At 48.1% G+C, this 14651-nt stretch overlaps 1 protein-coding gene across 3 annotated transcripts; it reads left to right on the top strand.

The window, feature by feature from the left end:
• The first annotated feature begins 653 nt into the window (after window positions 1–653).
• LOC135555418 (platelet endothelial cell adhesion molecule-like) lies at window positions 654–10556 on the top strand. 3 transcript variants are annotated; one of them, XM_064987826.1, is made up of 15 exons: window positions 654–798; window positions 933–956; window positions 3216–3509; window positions 3812–4093; window positions 4267–4527; window positions 4651–4938; window positions 5658–5957; window positions 6169–6450; window positions 6585–6717; window positions 6890–6960; window positions 7279–7332; window positions 7431–7520; window positions 7679–7735; window positions 10015–10043; window positions 10252–10556. In XM_064987826.1, exons 1-15 carry the CDS (start codon window positions 741–743, stop codon window positions 10378–10380), a joined length of 2352 nt encoding a protein of 783 aa, XP_064843898.1. In that variant the 5' UTR covers window positions 654–740; the 3' UTR covers window positions 10381–10556. The 3 variants fall into 3 exon arrangements, with proteins under 3 accessions (XP_064843898.1, XP_064843900.1, XP_064843901.1); XM_064987828.1 differs by lacking the exon at window positions 10015–10043 and having other exon boundaries at window positions 10252–10360; XM_064987829.1 differs by lacking the exons at window positions 7279–7332; window positions 7431–7520; window positions 7679–7735; window positions 10015–10043; window positions 10252–10556 and adding an exon at window positions 7117–7265.
• The last annotated feature ends 4095 nt before the right edge of the window (window positions 10557–14651 follow it).

The raw sequence follows: 14651 nt of genomic DNA, 5'->3' as shown, positions 1-14651 counted from the left end.
TGTAGGACAATAACCTAAAACACAAGGCCAAATCTACATTGTAGTTGCTTACCAAGAAGACAGTGAATGTTCCTGAGTGGCCAAGATAGATTTTCAAGCAGATTTAAGTAAAAACTATGGCAAGACCTGAAATGGTTGTCCAGCAATGATCCACAAATAAGTTGACAGATCTTGAAGAATTTTGAAATTAATAATGGGCAGATATTGTACAATCCAGGTGTGCAAAGCTCTTAGAGATTTACCCAGAAAGACTCACAGCTGTAATCACTGCCAAAGGTGATTCAAACATGTATTGACTCAGTGGTGTGAATACTTACGTAAATTAAATATTTCTGTACTTAATTTTCAATCAATTTGCAAAAATGTCACTTTGCCATTATAGGGTATTGTGTGTAGATGGGTGAGGGGGGAAAAACAATTTAATTAACTTTGAATTCAAGCTGTAACACAACAAAAATGTTGGGTAAGTCAAGGCACTTTACATTTAGGAACTTGCATATCCTGAGGAAGCAGCGGTCATTTCCTGGTCAATGAAACAAAAAGAAGGCCAATGATAAGACGAAGGCGTAACACACACACATAGACAATTATGCCCCGCCCTCCCCGCCTTCCTGCTCCTTGCGTGCTCCACCTCTCATTCCTTGTGGCCCGGCCCGTCTTTCCCTTCTTCCCCTGTCCCTATGTGAGCGCCTGCCACTCTGGCTCCTGGCTGTGGTGCTGTATCAGTGTCATCACTCAGGATGGACTCCCCACCACTCTACCTGCCTCTGCTGCGGCTGACCTGTCTGCTCACCCTCTGTAAGGACCCAGCACTCTACTTTCTGAGCTCAGATAGGTTACCTTTAGTTCATATGTGTGTCTGTCTCTCACATCACTTGCTTTCTATTCTTATTCCTCCTCCTCTGTCTCCCTCCACTTATCTCCACTCACAGGGCAAGGGGCAGGAGCTCAGTCATGTAAGTATGAGATACAATTACTTTCTGTGTTTGATGCCACTTTAATAAATGCACCATAGAGCTGGAAGAGTCCCAGCATAGAGACAGTTTGAGGGCAGTTGGTCCTCTCTACGGTTGATAAGCGGCTATTTTTATGCCTCACACAAAATAGTTATTTTTGTAGGAAATGGGTATTGCGAGAGTCTGGCTTGCTTGACATTTTCATATTTTTCATTCGATTTATTGAAGGTATTTTAAGCGGAATACGCAGCTGGTTTCATTGTTTTGTGTCAGCATGTGAACGAGCTTCTGAGATGTTGAACCTCTTTGATCCACCTACATTCTCAGATACTGTAATAGTTTTATTTTTCTCAGCAACTTAGTTCATTCTGAGCTCTTGGTGGGGTATTGAGAGGGAGCTGGTGGCATATAACTGTAATAACAGACCGTATCTATTCCCGGAAGGCTGAGTCACAAATTTGGCTCCAAAGTACTTTTGGCTCAGGTCTCAGCCTTTTCTCCTGCATGGCTGAGCTGTATGTGTTACCTATTCTAAAAGCATTACCAGGGAGGATGTGGAACACTTTGTTGTGTCAGCTCAGGCCCAATAATGTTGTTGGTATTGAGTGCGAACAGGAGCCAAGGTAAGGCTCAGACCTCCCAGGGGAGGGGACAGTTGGTCTGTGTTTGTTAAAGTGTTTTCCTCCTTTCCTTCCTCCTCCAATTCCTGCTTACTGTGCAGTGGAGTGGATTGCCGCCAGGCACACCTCCTGCTTACTGTGGAGGGCCACCAGGCACACCTCCTGCTTACTGTGGAGGGCCACCAGGCACACCTCCTGCTTACTGTGGAGGGCCACCAGGCACACCTCCTGCTTACTGTGGAGGGCCACCAGGCACACCTCCTGCTTACTGTGGAGGGCCACCAGGCACACCTCCTGCTTACTGTGGAGGGCCGCCAGGCACACCTCCTGCTTACTGTGGAGGGCCACCTGTGGAGGCACACCTCCTGCTTACTGTGGAGGGCCACCAGGCACAGGGCCACCAGGCACACCTCCTGCTTACTGTGGAGGGGCATTGCCGCCACACCTCCTGCTTACTGTGGAGGGCCACCAGGCACACCTCCTGCTTACTGTGGAGGGCCATCAGGCACACCTCCTGCTTACTGTGGAGGGCCACCAGGGCACACACTCTCCTGCTTACTGTGGAGGGCCACCAGGCACACCTCCTGCTTACTGTGGAGGGCCATCAGGCACACCTCCTGCTTACTGTGGAGGGCCACCAGGCACACCTCCTGCTTACTGTGGAGGGCCACCAGGCACACCTCCTGCTTACTGTGGAGGGCCACCAGGCACACCTCCTGCTTACTGTGGAGGGCCACCAGGCACACCTCCTCCTGCTTACTGTGGAGGGCCACCAGGCACACCTCCTGCTTACTGTGGAGGGCCACCAGGCACACCTCCTGCTTACTGTGGAGGGCCACCAGGCACACCTCCTGCTTACTGTGGAGGGCCACCAGGCACACCTCCTGCTTACTGTGGAGGGCCACCAGGCACACCTCCACCTGTGGAGGGCCACACCTCCTGCTTACTGTGGAGGGCCACCAGGCACACCTCCTGCTTACTGTGGAGGGCCACCAGGCACACCTGGAGGGCCACCAGGCACACCTCCTGCTTACTGTGGAGGGCCGCCAGGCACACCTCCTGCTTACTGTGGAGGGCCGCCAGGCACACCTCCTGCTTACTGTGGAGGGCCACCAGGCACACCTCCTGCTTACTGCGGAGGGCCACCAGGCACACCTCCTGCTTACTGCGGAGGGCCACCAGGCACACCTCCTGCTTACTGTGGAGGGCCACCAGGCACACCTCCTGCTTACTGTGGAGGGCCACCAGGCACACCTCCTGCCTGCGGAGGGCCACCAGGCTTACTGCGGAGGGCCACCAGGCACACCTCCAGCTTACTGCGGAGGGCCACCAGGCACACCTCCTGCTTACTGTGGAGGGCCACCAGGCACACCTCCTGCTTACTGTGGAGGGCCACCAGGCACACCTCCTGCTTACTGTGGAGGGCCGCCAGGCACACCTCCTGCTTACTGTGGAGGGCCGCCAGGCACCAGGGAAGGGCCTTCCTTTGTCTGGAGGACTGGAGTAAAGCACAGAGGGAACTCCCTGGCTAGTCTTGAAGAATAGTCCATTTAGCCTTGGTTATTTTGCACCCCAAATAGTAGATTTCATTAGCCTTGGATGTCATTGTGTCTTTGTGTGTCTGTGTGTGTTTGTCCAGTATTCACCATAGATAGTGTGACACTCAAACTGGACCCAAGTGGTGAGGTAACCAGTGGGACCTTGATGAACCTGAACTGTGAGGTCAGCGTCAGCCATGACCAGTCCCACCCCATGACACACAGCTTCAACTTCCTGCGAGACGATGTCCTGGTCTACTCCAAAAACACCACCGAATCTGCGGCCCTTCACCAGCTCAACCCGGCCAGGGCTGCCAACTCTGGCACTTACAAGTGCCAGGTCATAGTTCAAGACAAGAGCAAAGGCAGCAGAACCCACAGACTCACAGTCACAGGTACTGCTGAAATGGATCCATGACTATATTGACTTTCTGGTAAAACTCTCTAGATCCCGTAGGGCGGTGCACAATTGGCCCAGCATCGTCCGGGTTAGGGTTTGGACGAGGTAGGCCGCAATTGTAAATAAGAATTTGTTCTTAATTGACTTGTCTTTTTAAATAAAGGTTAAATAAAATAAAATAAAAAATATTTCATTCGTAATCCATTATATGTAGGTACATACAGTATCAAGTATTTTCCTCCTGCTGATGCATGGTATGTAACATCCTAGTGACTGACATTGATTGTTCGACCACAGGCTTGCAGACGCCTGTGCTGCAGGTGACCTCCCAGATCCTGTTTGAGGGGGATGAGGTGGCAGCTACCTGCAGCGCCCCAGATGAGTCTGGCTCCCTGCTCTTCCACTTCTACCAGGACCAGGAGAAGATCAAGCAGGTGAGGGCCATTGGGAACTCAGTGGGGACCAGGCTGGAGCTGAAGCATGCTGGGGACAAACACCTGCGCTGTTACTTTGAAATCACCATGCTGCCTGACGCTGGGAGGTCCAACAACAGTAACACTGTCAAGGTCTTGGTCAAAGGTAAGTGTGGGGTTGAATGCTGACTATAACTGTTGCACTTTTTATTGGAAGGTACCGGTTCAGATTTACAGTAGCTATGGGCATTATGCTTCTGTGTGCTTCAATATTTGATCACCTGTAAGAAAATAAATGTTGGGTTAAAGAGTTTCCCTGTTCTTCTGTTGTATCATTAGAACTGTTCATCACACCTGTCATGAACATTCTTCCTGGTAAAGACGTGATTGAGGGTGACATTGTCGAGTTTGTCTGTCGAGTCGTGAACCCCCCATCCAATGTGACGGTCTTCCTGAACAAGGACAAGAGGGTGCTTAAGACAGCCTCCATTAGTCTCAGTCATTCGCTCAGAGTTCTGGCAGAGGACTCTGGGGAGTATGTGTGCAAGGTGGAAAGAGGCAATGTGCAGAAAGAAGCCTATGAGAGCATCAAAGTCAAAGGCAAGTATTGGATGTCTGACTGTGTTGTAAAAGGTTGGGCCATAGCGTGTGTGCGTTTCGCCGTGCCAAAGTGTCTTTGAATTTAATGTTTGACACTCTGCTTTTTCTGTCTGATTCCCACAGAGTTGTTTTCCAAGCCAGTCCTGGTGATGAAGCCCAGAGAGGTGTTTGAGACAGAGCTCTTCACACTGAACTGTGATACTGACCGCTATTCCCATGAGAGAATCAACATTGGGGACGTGAAGTACTCCCTGTACAGGAACCAGGTCCTACTGACATCAGGAGGGAACTACAGTGCCACAGCACACCCCTCTCTTAATGGAAATTACTCCTGCCAGGCCCAAGCCCAAGGAAGAGGCCAAACCAAAAAGATCTTCAAAAACAGCACACAGATTGTCCTCAAGGCAAAAGGTGAGTCTCGTTGTGTGGTGTGGTGGTTAATTTCTTTACTTTCAAATGAGAGACAAACTTATCACACAAGTCAGAGATATGCTTAAACTGAATCTTTATTCACTTATTAATAAGGGAGCAGGTCAATACAACACACACATCGATTGAGTGCCCTAAGATAATGATGGCTGGTTGACGAATCACCCTCAGATGATTTGTTGAGAGCCTCGAGACAAAGGTACAAAGGTCTTTTATAGCCGAGATACACCCCCTTCAGTCTACATGACAAACAACAGATGTATGGAATGGGTTACAAGTTTAAGATTTGTTTGAAAGATACTGTCTGCTGTGAATTATAAGTATCTGCTGTAAAAACTTATCATTGTGTAGAAACCAGGGTCTGGCCCCGAGCCATCTTTTCCTGGTAGCTTCCAGTCAGGCACACAGACACTAATCATGCTATGGAATGTGACCTTGTTAGGTTTAACACACATAGATAGATGAGTGTTCTAACAACCCCTTATTATGTTGGATAAAACAACCATTTGATGCAATAACAGCCTTATAACAATTGTGTAATTTCTGTTGTGACAGTGGATGGGGTCAAAACACTCTTAAAAACGCTCTCATTCAACATTCTCAAACATTGCATGTGCTTGATTTTCTAACCGTATTTCTCTTCTCTGGTTGCTTTCTGTCTTATTCATTCTCTTTTTTTGTTCCCCCTTTCCCTCTGTCAGTGCCTGTGTCAGTCCCTCTTCTGAGCGTGGTAGGGGGCAGGTTGATCCTGGGCAAACCCTTCCAGCTCCAGTGTCAGAGTGACAATGGTAGTCTGCCCATCACCTACACCCTGCTGAGCCCCCACAGACAAGCTGAGTTCAGGGTGGTCCGCAGACCCTGGGATCTGGCACTCTTCAACATCACCTCCATCCACAGGAGCTCTGACATCCACAGCTTCTCCTGCAAAGCCGAGAACAACCCCAGTCAGCCCTACATGGAGAGCTCAGGAGATCACCTCCGACGCACTGCCACCATCATAGGTGAGTTGGGCACACCACCTGTTTATAACAGAACCAAATGTATACATACATACATACATACATACATACATACATACATACATACATACATACATACATACACACACTTACATATGGCTCTGGTTTATAAAAGGGAGATGCTGGTACAGTCAGTCTAACTGATGACATAGTAGATTTACTGTAATGACTCAACAACATTAATTCCCCACAGAGCCAGTGTCCAGGCCAGTACTGACCTTGACACCCAAAATGGGGGACGTGGCTGAGGGGGAGGACCTGACCCTAACCTGCACTGTCCAGCGGGGCACGCCCCCCATCACCTACACATGGTATCACACAAAGAGTGCCCTGCCCCTGCTGTCCAAGACCACCAATGACATGCGATTATCCCACTCGTTTCAAGGTGTCAGTAGAGAGCATGGAGGTGGATACTACTGCGTCACTAACAACCCATCCAATGACAGCCAGAGGAGTGCTATGGTCACTGTTGGAGGTGAGAGGGGAAGGGATCTTGCAGATGAAAGTATTATCACACAAACACACTGGTGTGTGACTAGAAGTCATTTAGCTAAATCCACTGTGGTTGAACTTGCCCTGAGGTAACCTCTGTAACCTTGCTGTCTGCAGTGAAGTTGGCTGGCTGGAAGAAGGGGCTGATCGCAGCCTTCTGCATCCTGCTCACAGTGTCTCTCATCATCATCATCCTCGTTAAGAAATGCCTTCTTCCATTCAGAAGAGAGAGAACAGTGGAACTGTCAGTGTGAGTAGGCCTGGCTTTGACTTCATCATACTACCATAGTCTATTCACAAACCATTGAATGTACAGTGATGCTCAATTCTTTGTTTGGGAAGATGTGAATATTAAAGCGATAAAGGCCATATAGGAGTTTCCTGTTTCATTGTTCATTGTGTTTTCTTGTTCCCCCTCTCAGGAAGCCAGCAAGCACTAAAACAGACGAGACTCTGAGTCTGACCCATGGAGAAGTCAATGAGGCTGCCAATGGTAAGATCTGTCTACTGATTTACTGTACAGTAGAACCTATATCTGCTGTCAGGACTTCACACTACTAAACCATTGGCCCATGATAGAAAGTTGATCGAGTCTTGCAGACCCCTAGCATCTCAGCCCTAACCATGCTCCAACCCTTCATCCTCTCAGGATGTCATCTTTCCATTCTGTGTGTTCCTTCCTCCTAGCTTGGCTATGGGTAAAGAGCAGGTGAGGGGATGCATACCTAATATGGCAAAGCAATGAATGTTTCATCCAATTGGATGTGACCGGTGTCCTGTATGACTGACCCCTGGGCTCTGTGTTTTGCAGTCACTCCTGGGGTCATGGGAAGGAGCGTCTGGAGTGATCACGTCTCAGGCTCAGGTGAGTGTACCAGAGTTCATGAGGTCAACTCCTTCATTTCAACAGTAGGAGCATTAACTACGTGACTATTCATGTCTAACATTAAGTGTGACTTGTAGAGTCTGACGACCAGACCAGCGAGGAAACTACTGATGTACCTGAGCCACAATACACTGAGGTCCATCCCCAGGAGGTAGACCCCACCAGAGGTAAGAGACTGACCCATCCTCTTCGCTGGGAGGTGCTAGGCTTCAAATACGCATGGCAACATTATTATTGATCTATTGCTTAATGTCAAATAATCATGAGCTGTCCACTTGCATTTTTTGATTATGTCCCTATGAAGCTTTTGTTTTTGCATTTCTAGCCCCCGTGAAGAAAGGCACAGACACTGTGTACAGCGAAGTGCGGAATTCGAATCAAGGTAAGACTGACATCCTGTTCAATGTTCACTGAAGCCCGATATACACTGAGAAACAGCAAAGTAGATGGGCTTCTTCTCTGGGGTTTGAGAAATGTGCCATGCAGGAAAGCAGGCCAAGCCTCACTCTAAACATCTGCATTGTCAGTGAGAGAGGGTGCCGTTAAGCCGGCCGCTTAGCCAGCTGTCCACTTCCTGCTCTCGTCAAAGGGAACTTCCTGTTATTACAATCCAACCCAAACACAGGGTGCATCTGTCAAGCGGAGTCAGAGGACAGACTGCTCCCTTGTTTACCCCTGAAATAAGAACCCACAGGCCAACCATATTGCCCATTGTTGAGTAATTGACCTACGCCTTGCAAATGTCAATGGTATTTGTATCAAACAATGTTGCAGCGCAGGGGAAGAGAAAACAATCATGGGCTTTGGCCTGCCTCTATATTGTCTAACAATGGTCTTGTCGGCAGGGAAACTGACTAGTAACACACACATTAGTGGTTGTAATGCGATAAGCCCAAGGTGTCAGTCTTGAGGAGAGGTGGAGGTTCTGGGTGGAGGGTGTTGTTTTGGGGAAGGGGGAGGCTCTGGGTGGAGGGTGTTGTTTTGGGAAAGGGGGAGGCTCTGGGTGGAGGGTGTTGTTTTGGGAAAGGGGGAGGCTCTAGGTGGAGGGTGTTGTTTTGGGGAAGGAGGAGGCTCTGGGTGGAGGGTGTTGTTTTGGGGAAGGGGAGGCTTTGGGTGGAGGGTGTTGTTTTGGGGAAGGGGGATGCTCTGGGTGGAGGGTGTTGTTTTGGGGAAAGAGGAGGCTCTGGGTGGAGGGTGTTGTTTTGGGGAAGGTTGGAGGCTCTGGGTGGAGGGTGTTGTTTTGGCGAAGGGGGAGGCTCCGGGTGGAGGGTGTTGTTTTGGCAAAGGGGCAGGCTCTGGGTGGAGGGTGTTGTTTTGGGGAAGGGGAGGCTCTGGGTGGAGGGTGTTGTTTTGGGGAAGGGGGAGGCTCTGGGTGGAGGGTGCTGTTTTGGGGAAGGGGGAGGCTCTGGGTGGAGGGTGTTGTTTTGGGGAAGGGGAGGCTCTGGGTGGAGGGTGTTGTTTTGGGGAAGGGGGATGCTCTGGGTGGAGGGTGTTGTTTTGGGGAAGGAGGAGGCTCTGGGTGGAGGGTGTTGTTTTGGGGAATGGGGAGGCTCTGGGTGGAGGGTGTTGTTTTGGCAAAGGGGAGGCTCTGGGTGGAGGGTGTTTTTTTGGGGAAGGGGGAGGCTCTGGGTGGTGGGTGGTGTTTTGGGGAAGGGGGAGGCTCTGGGTGGAGGGTGTTGTTTTGGGGAAGGGGGAGGCTCTGGGTGGAGGGTGTTGTTTTGGGGAAGGGGAGGCTTTGGGTGGAGGGTGTTGTTTTGGGGAAGGGGGATGCTCTGGGTGGAGGGTGTTGTTTTGGGGAAAGTGGAGGCTCTGGGTGGAGGGTGTTGTTTTGGGGAAGGTTGGAGGCTCTGGGTGGAGGGTGTTGTTTTGGCGAAGGGGGAGGCTCCGGGTGGAGGGTGTTGTTTTGGCAAAGGGGCAGGCTCTGGGTGGAGGGTGTTGTTTTGGGGAAGGGGAGGCTCTGGGTGGAGGGTGTTGTTTTGGGGAAGGGGAGGCTCTGGGGGAGGCTCTGGGTGGAGGGTGTTGTTTTGGGGAAGGGGAGGCTCTGGGTGGAGGGTGTTGTTTTGGGGAAGGGGAGGCTCTGGGTGGAGGGTGTTGTTTTGGGGAAGGGGAGGCTCTGGGTGGAGGGTGTTGTTTTGGGGAAGGAGGAGGCTCTGGGTGGAGGGTGTTGTTTTGGGGAAGGGGAGGCTCTGGGTGGAGGGTGTTGTTTTGGCAAAGGGGGAGGCTCTGGGTGGAGGGTGTTGTTTTGGGGAAGGGGGAGGCTCTGGGTGGAGGGTGTTGTTTTGGGGAAGGGGAGGCTCTGGGTGGAGGGTGTTGTTTTGGGGAGGGGGAGGGGGAGGCTTTGGGTGGAGGGTGTGTTTTGTTTTGGGGAAGGGGGAGGCTCTGGGTGGAGGGTGTTGTTTTGGGGAAGGGGGAGGCTCTGGGTGGAGGGTGTTGTTTTGGGGGGAGGCTCTGGGGGAGGCTCTGGGTGGAGGGTGTTGTTTTGGGGAAGGGGGAGGCTCTGGGTGGAGGGTGTTGTTTTGGGGAAGGGGGAGGCTCTGGGTGGAGGGTGTTGTTTTGGGGAAGGGGGAGGCTCTGGGTGGAGGGTGTTGTTTTGGGGAAGGGGGAGGCTCTGGGTGGAGGGTGTTATTTTCCTGAGCTTGTCTCCTACTCTTGTTTTTGCAGGTGAGTCAGCGTCCGAACAAGCTGATGGCGTAAGTAGAGCAATGTACTAACAAATACACTCATGTACGTAACAGTACTGTTTTACATACAGTACATAGACTTTATGACTTTGTTTTGTCTTAGAGGGACCCCTTATGGAGAAAATCAGATTAAACACAGGAGGAGGAAACTGCTGGAATACACAGAAACAGACACTGGCTTCTTCTTGTAATTTTAATTTTATTTTGTCTATTTCAGCAAGGCTCAGTTGAGTATGCCCAGTTAAACCACAATGACCATGAGTCAGAGGAACCAGAGGACGAACCCCGGCCTGAACCAGAGCCAGAACCAGAACAAGGGTCAGAACAAGACGGACAACTTGAATGACCACCATCAATATTTATTCTCTGATTTATTCAGCCCATTGAGCTGTTATTGATTTGAATGCATTTGTATATTTTCTATATTTTTTACACCTCTTCTTCTTAACCTTTTGTACAGTCTTTAAATGCCTGTAATTATGCCTTTGTGAATTGAGAATAAAACAATGCAGCAGAATGGGAGACCTTGTCCTGTGTCTCAATGAGAAAAACAATGTTATTGACGGTTTCCGTCACCTCTCCTGAGAACGTGCACATAGGATGTGTGTTGTTACCCAGAGGAAAATACACACAAATACATTTTCCTCCATTGTGAGCTGAGCTCCATGGACAGGAAGGAAACCTTTGAAGCCTGCAGGATGTAGTGACAGTCATGCGCTGTGACACCCCCGTAGAGAAGTGTGACAATATGAGAAAAGAAAGCCTATACCCCCTGGTGGGTGACCAGGCAAACCACTCTCCCTCTCCTGACCAGAGGAGGGCAGCACCTTGCTTACGATTCAGTAGGGAAACTTGGTGCCACACTGCTGAACTCATGTGAGAGGCTTCCACTGTGTTTTAGCATCAATGCATATCAATTTCAGTTTCCATCCTTTCATTCCTTTTCTCAGTAGTTGGTTACCAGAGGAGATTAAAAACAGACAAACAAACTTTAAAGTGTAGGCTATATTGTCTTTGTACAAAGGTGTACACCGAACTGCAGTACTTCCAGGACCTCTCTTCAGTCCGGAAGGCTAGTGGAGTCATCATGCCCAAGGGAACACAACAACATTACATTAGTAAGGTCTGTGCCATCACATATCCTTGATCACAAAATCTAAACATCTATATTAGCTATATTGTATTTGTTTATTCAAAAAGCTGAATGAGACATCACCAAGGTGATCTGAACAACAAAGGCCTATAGCCCACAAGAGATTGATTCGTTCATTAATGTCATGGCACATGTTGTTGACAGTCCAGCTCATGTGGATTTGTCTTTTGACAGGAAGCTCTTAGGGAAGTTCAAAGACTGACCAACCCTGTGTGAAAAGCCATACAATCCCGACAACACAGCTCAACACCCTCAGCCTGCCACCCACTTAAATGTTCTCAACTACATTCCCAGTTCAGTCTAATGTATACTGTATACCACAGCCCTTAGGATGAAGCATTTATCTTCATTAGAGATAGCCCAGTCCTTTGTTTGGATTATGTTTCAGTTATTTGTGTGTGCATGTTTCAGCTGTGTGTATGTTTGTGTGCGCACCTGTGTGTGACAGAGAGGGAGCAGTACAGAGGGGGAAGTAAGGGTGAACCCAAGAGAGAGAGAAAAAGAGAGCTCTAGTGACAGTGTGAGTAAGCTAGGACTCCTCATTCCCCGCCTCAGGTCATGTTGAGTTTGAATCGCCATCCTCGCGAGCATAAATGTAAGGAAAAGTTCAGATTGACAAGTCCAGCCACCGTGTAGTCAAACTATTCACTATTGGTTCTCGTACTGGGAAGTTCAAAATGTAACAAAACACTATAATATTTCATGTCCATGCAAATCTATTTTGTAATATGATACGGTAAGAAAGAAAATAAGTCCTGCTATTTTAGGTAATCCCCCAAGGGGAAGACAAAACTATCGATAAAGACGGCCCCTTTAAGAGGAGGCCGTGGGTCCAAAGAGTCATCTATGAATGGATAGTTTTCCAAAATGCGTTCCAAAATGAAAACCGAATCCATCTCCATGTTTCAGCAGTCTGGATCTCTGCAGGTTATTATTACTGTATCGTTACATCACACGCTGCAGTTTCAGCTTTTAGAGTGTGGGTGAATGAATCATATTACTTAACAGGTCTGCCCTGACAGCGGTTCGCAGCATATTTTGAGAACTGGCAGCGGGAGGTCATGTGCCGCTATGGAATTAAAATGACTGTAGCAGAAGTAGAATAAATAAGAATATGGTGGCTGGGTATTAATGAGCCGGTTTTATCCTGTACAAGTAATTTTTCGACAACATTTATTATGACTCAGATTGGCTTTTTAATTTTCAACTGCACAATAATAAAGCCAAAATGCTATATGTTTACACCCTGTGTCCTATACTCTTTTCCTCTGCAAGGACAGAACATACAGAAATAACCCCAATTTTGGTGAATCTCCTGCATACTACCTTGCCACCCTCCTCTCCAAACCCTGACATCTCCTGGCCATGGATGGTGCTGTCCTCTTCAGAGGGCCTGGTCTGATGTTTGAAGAGCCTGTCTACCCTGTCAAATACACGCTGCTGCATTTACCATGTTCATGCATCCATCATGTGAGGTCATGTGCGGTCATAGACACTGTGGGTTCCTGTTACATGTCATCAGCCCATCTGCACAGGAGAACACCAGACGGTATGTCCTCCATAGTCACAAGACCACTGGTGTGGTAACTAGATAGGACAGGCTTTCTTAATGTCTTTATAATGTTGATACAGTAGGAGAGAGTGATAAATGTGTCTTTGGGACTTGTCACATTTAGAAGTGTGGGACGCTGTGTCCCTTTATTTTTACTGCCTGTGTGTTCGTGTCTCAGCAAGGAAACCTGATCTGGCCCCTCCTGTATCTGAAGCAGGATTCCATCTACACCATTGGCTACGCTGCTAAAATTGGCACGATGACCCCTATGAATATTATGTTTTTTCACTTGGCCTTATGGGGCCAGTGTTGTGCACTGCTGAGACTCAGTGGTGAGGTCAGTGCGGCAGCAGGTTCATTGTTTTTAGATTTGCTACTATCACAAATGTAGACGTTTCCAGGTACTTATGAGTTTGTGCTTTCCAGTTGTATACAGTGTTCAAGTTTACTGTGTTTTACAGATGTCGCAAAATACTGCTATTAGCAGACACCACAGTTACAGCTAAAGCCCCTATTAGTAATGTACTTGATAGATAGCTGCCCACAGAAGCACACTAAGCACTGCCTCTGCAATACATGTTTTCAGTTTTTTTAAATAATGATTATAATCAAAGACCTGAGGGCAGATTGTCAACATGATACACTGACACAGTCTGTAGACTAGAGAAGGATATAGAAAGGATCCATCAAACACATGTGTTGTGTCATCATAGTGGTCTCTGACTTGTGGTCAGACTCGATCAGGTGAAGCAAACTTACACTTACACCTTTTTTGCTTCCCCCTCATGGTGTGGCGAGTTACCTGACTTGCCTATCATTAGACACAAGTCACCAGGAAACGCGGAGATTCAATCATCTCTTCTCTAACTCTTACAACTGCTCCTTCAATTTCTACCCTGTTCTCAATATTCCCTGGTATTCGTGTTTCCATGCATACATTTTGGATGTAAACTTTATGTTCATTTTCCCCCTTTCATGAGTAATGGATCAGCTCATCTGATTCAAATCTCAGACAGTAATTTAAAATCTTGTAAACAAGCAACAAGGTATGTCATACTGTATAACTCTACATACGGAAAATAGAGCAGGTTTACACAAACAAGCCCAGCTCCCATAGTCCTACATTTGTAATTTACACATCTTTATCCTAACATTGACCTCTTGTCTCATACCAGAACAGTGATAATATAATTCCTGCAATGTTAAACAGGTGGCTACTATCTATTCCCCCATCTTCACTGAACAAAAATATAAAATGCAACATGCAACAATTTCAAAGATTTTTCTTAGGTACAGTTCATATAAGGAAATCAGTCAATTTAAATAAATGAATTAGGCCCTAATCTATGGATTTCACATAACTGGGAATACAGATATGCATCTATTGGCCATAGATTCCTTAACAAAAAAGGTAGGGGTGTGGATCGAAAACCAGTCAGTATCTGGTGTGACCACCACTTGTGTAGTGCGACATCTCCTTCACATAGAGTTGATCAGGCTGGTGATTGTGACCTGTGGAATGTTGTCCACTCCTTTTCAATGGCTTTGTGAAGTTGCTGGATATTGGCGGGAACTGGAACACGCTGTCATACACGTCAATCCAGTGCATCCCAAACATACTCAATGGGTGACATGTCTGGTGAGTATGCAGGCCATGGAAGAAGTGGGACATTTTCAGCTTCCAGGAATTGTGTGCAAATCTTTGCGACATGGGGCCGTGCATTATCATGCTGAAAAATGAGGTGATGGCAGCGGATGAATGGCACGACAATGGGCCTCAGAATCTCTTCACGGTCTCTCTGTGCATTCAAATTGTCATTGTTAAAATGCAATTGTGTTCATTGTTCGTAGCTTATGCATGTCCATACCATAACCCCAGCGCCAACATGGGGTACTCTGTTCACAACATTGA

Source organism: Oncorhynchus masou, chromosome 15 (assembly GCF_036934945.1).
Source record: "Oncorhynchus masou masou isolate Uvic2021 chromosome 15, UVic_Omas_1.1, whole genome shotgun sequence".
In the NCBI taxonomy this organism is placed as follows: Eukaryota; Metazoa; Chordata; class Actinopteri; order Salmoniformes; family Salmonidae; genus Oncorhynchus; species Oncorhynchus masou.
Note: the sequence above shows the minus strand (reverse complement) of the source record. Positions and strands in the feature narration are given on the sequence as shown.

Bases quoted from the DNA above. Each gene is read 5' to 3' on its own strand.
- LOC135555418 (XM_064987826.1), top strand. From the start codon at position 741: ATGGACTCCCCACCACTCTACCTGCCTCTGCTGCGGCTGACCTGTCTG. The intron at 4,094-4,266 runs GTAAGTGTGGGG...TTGTATCATTAG, and splicing joins TGTCAAGGTCTTGGTCAAAG to AACTGTTCATCACACCTGTC. The intron at 7,333-7,430 runs GTGAGTGTACCA...TGTGACTTGTAG, and splicing joins TGATCACGTCTCAGGCTCAG to AGTCTGACGACCAGACCAGC.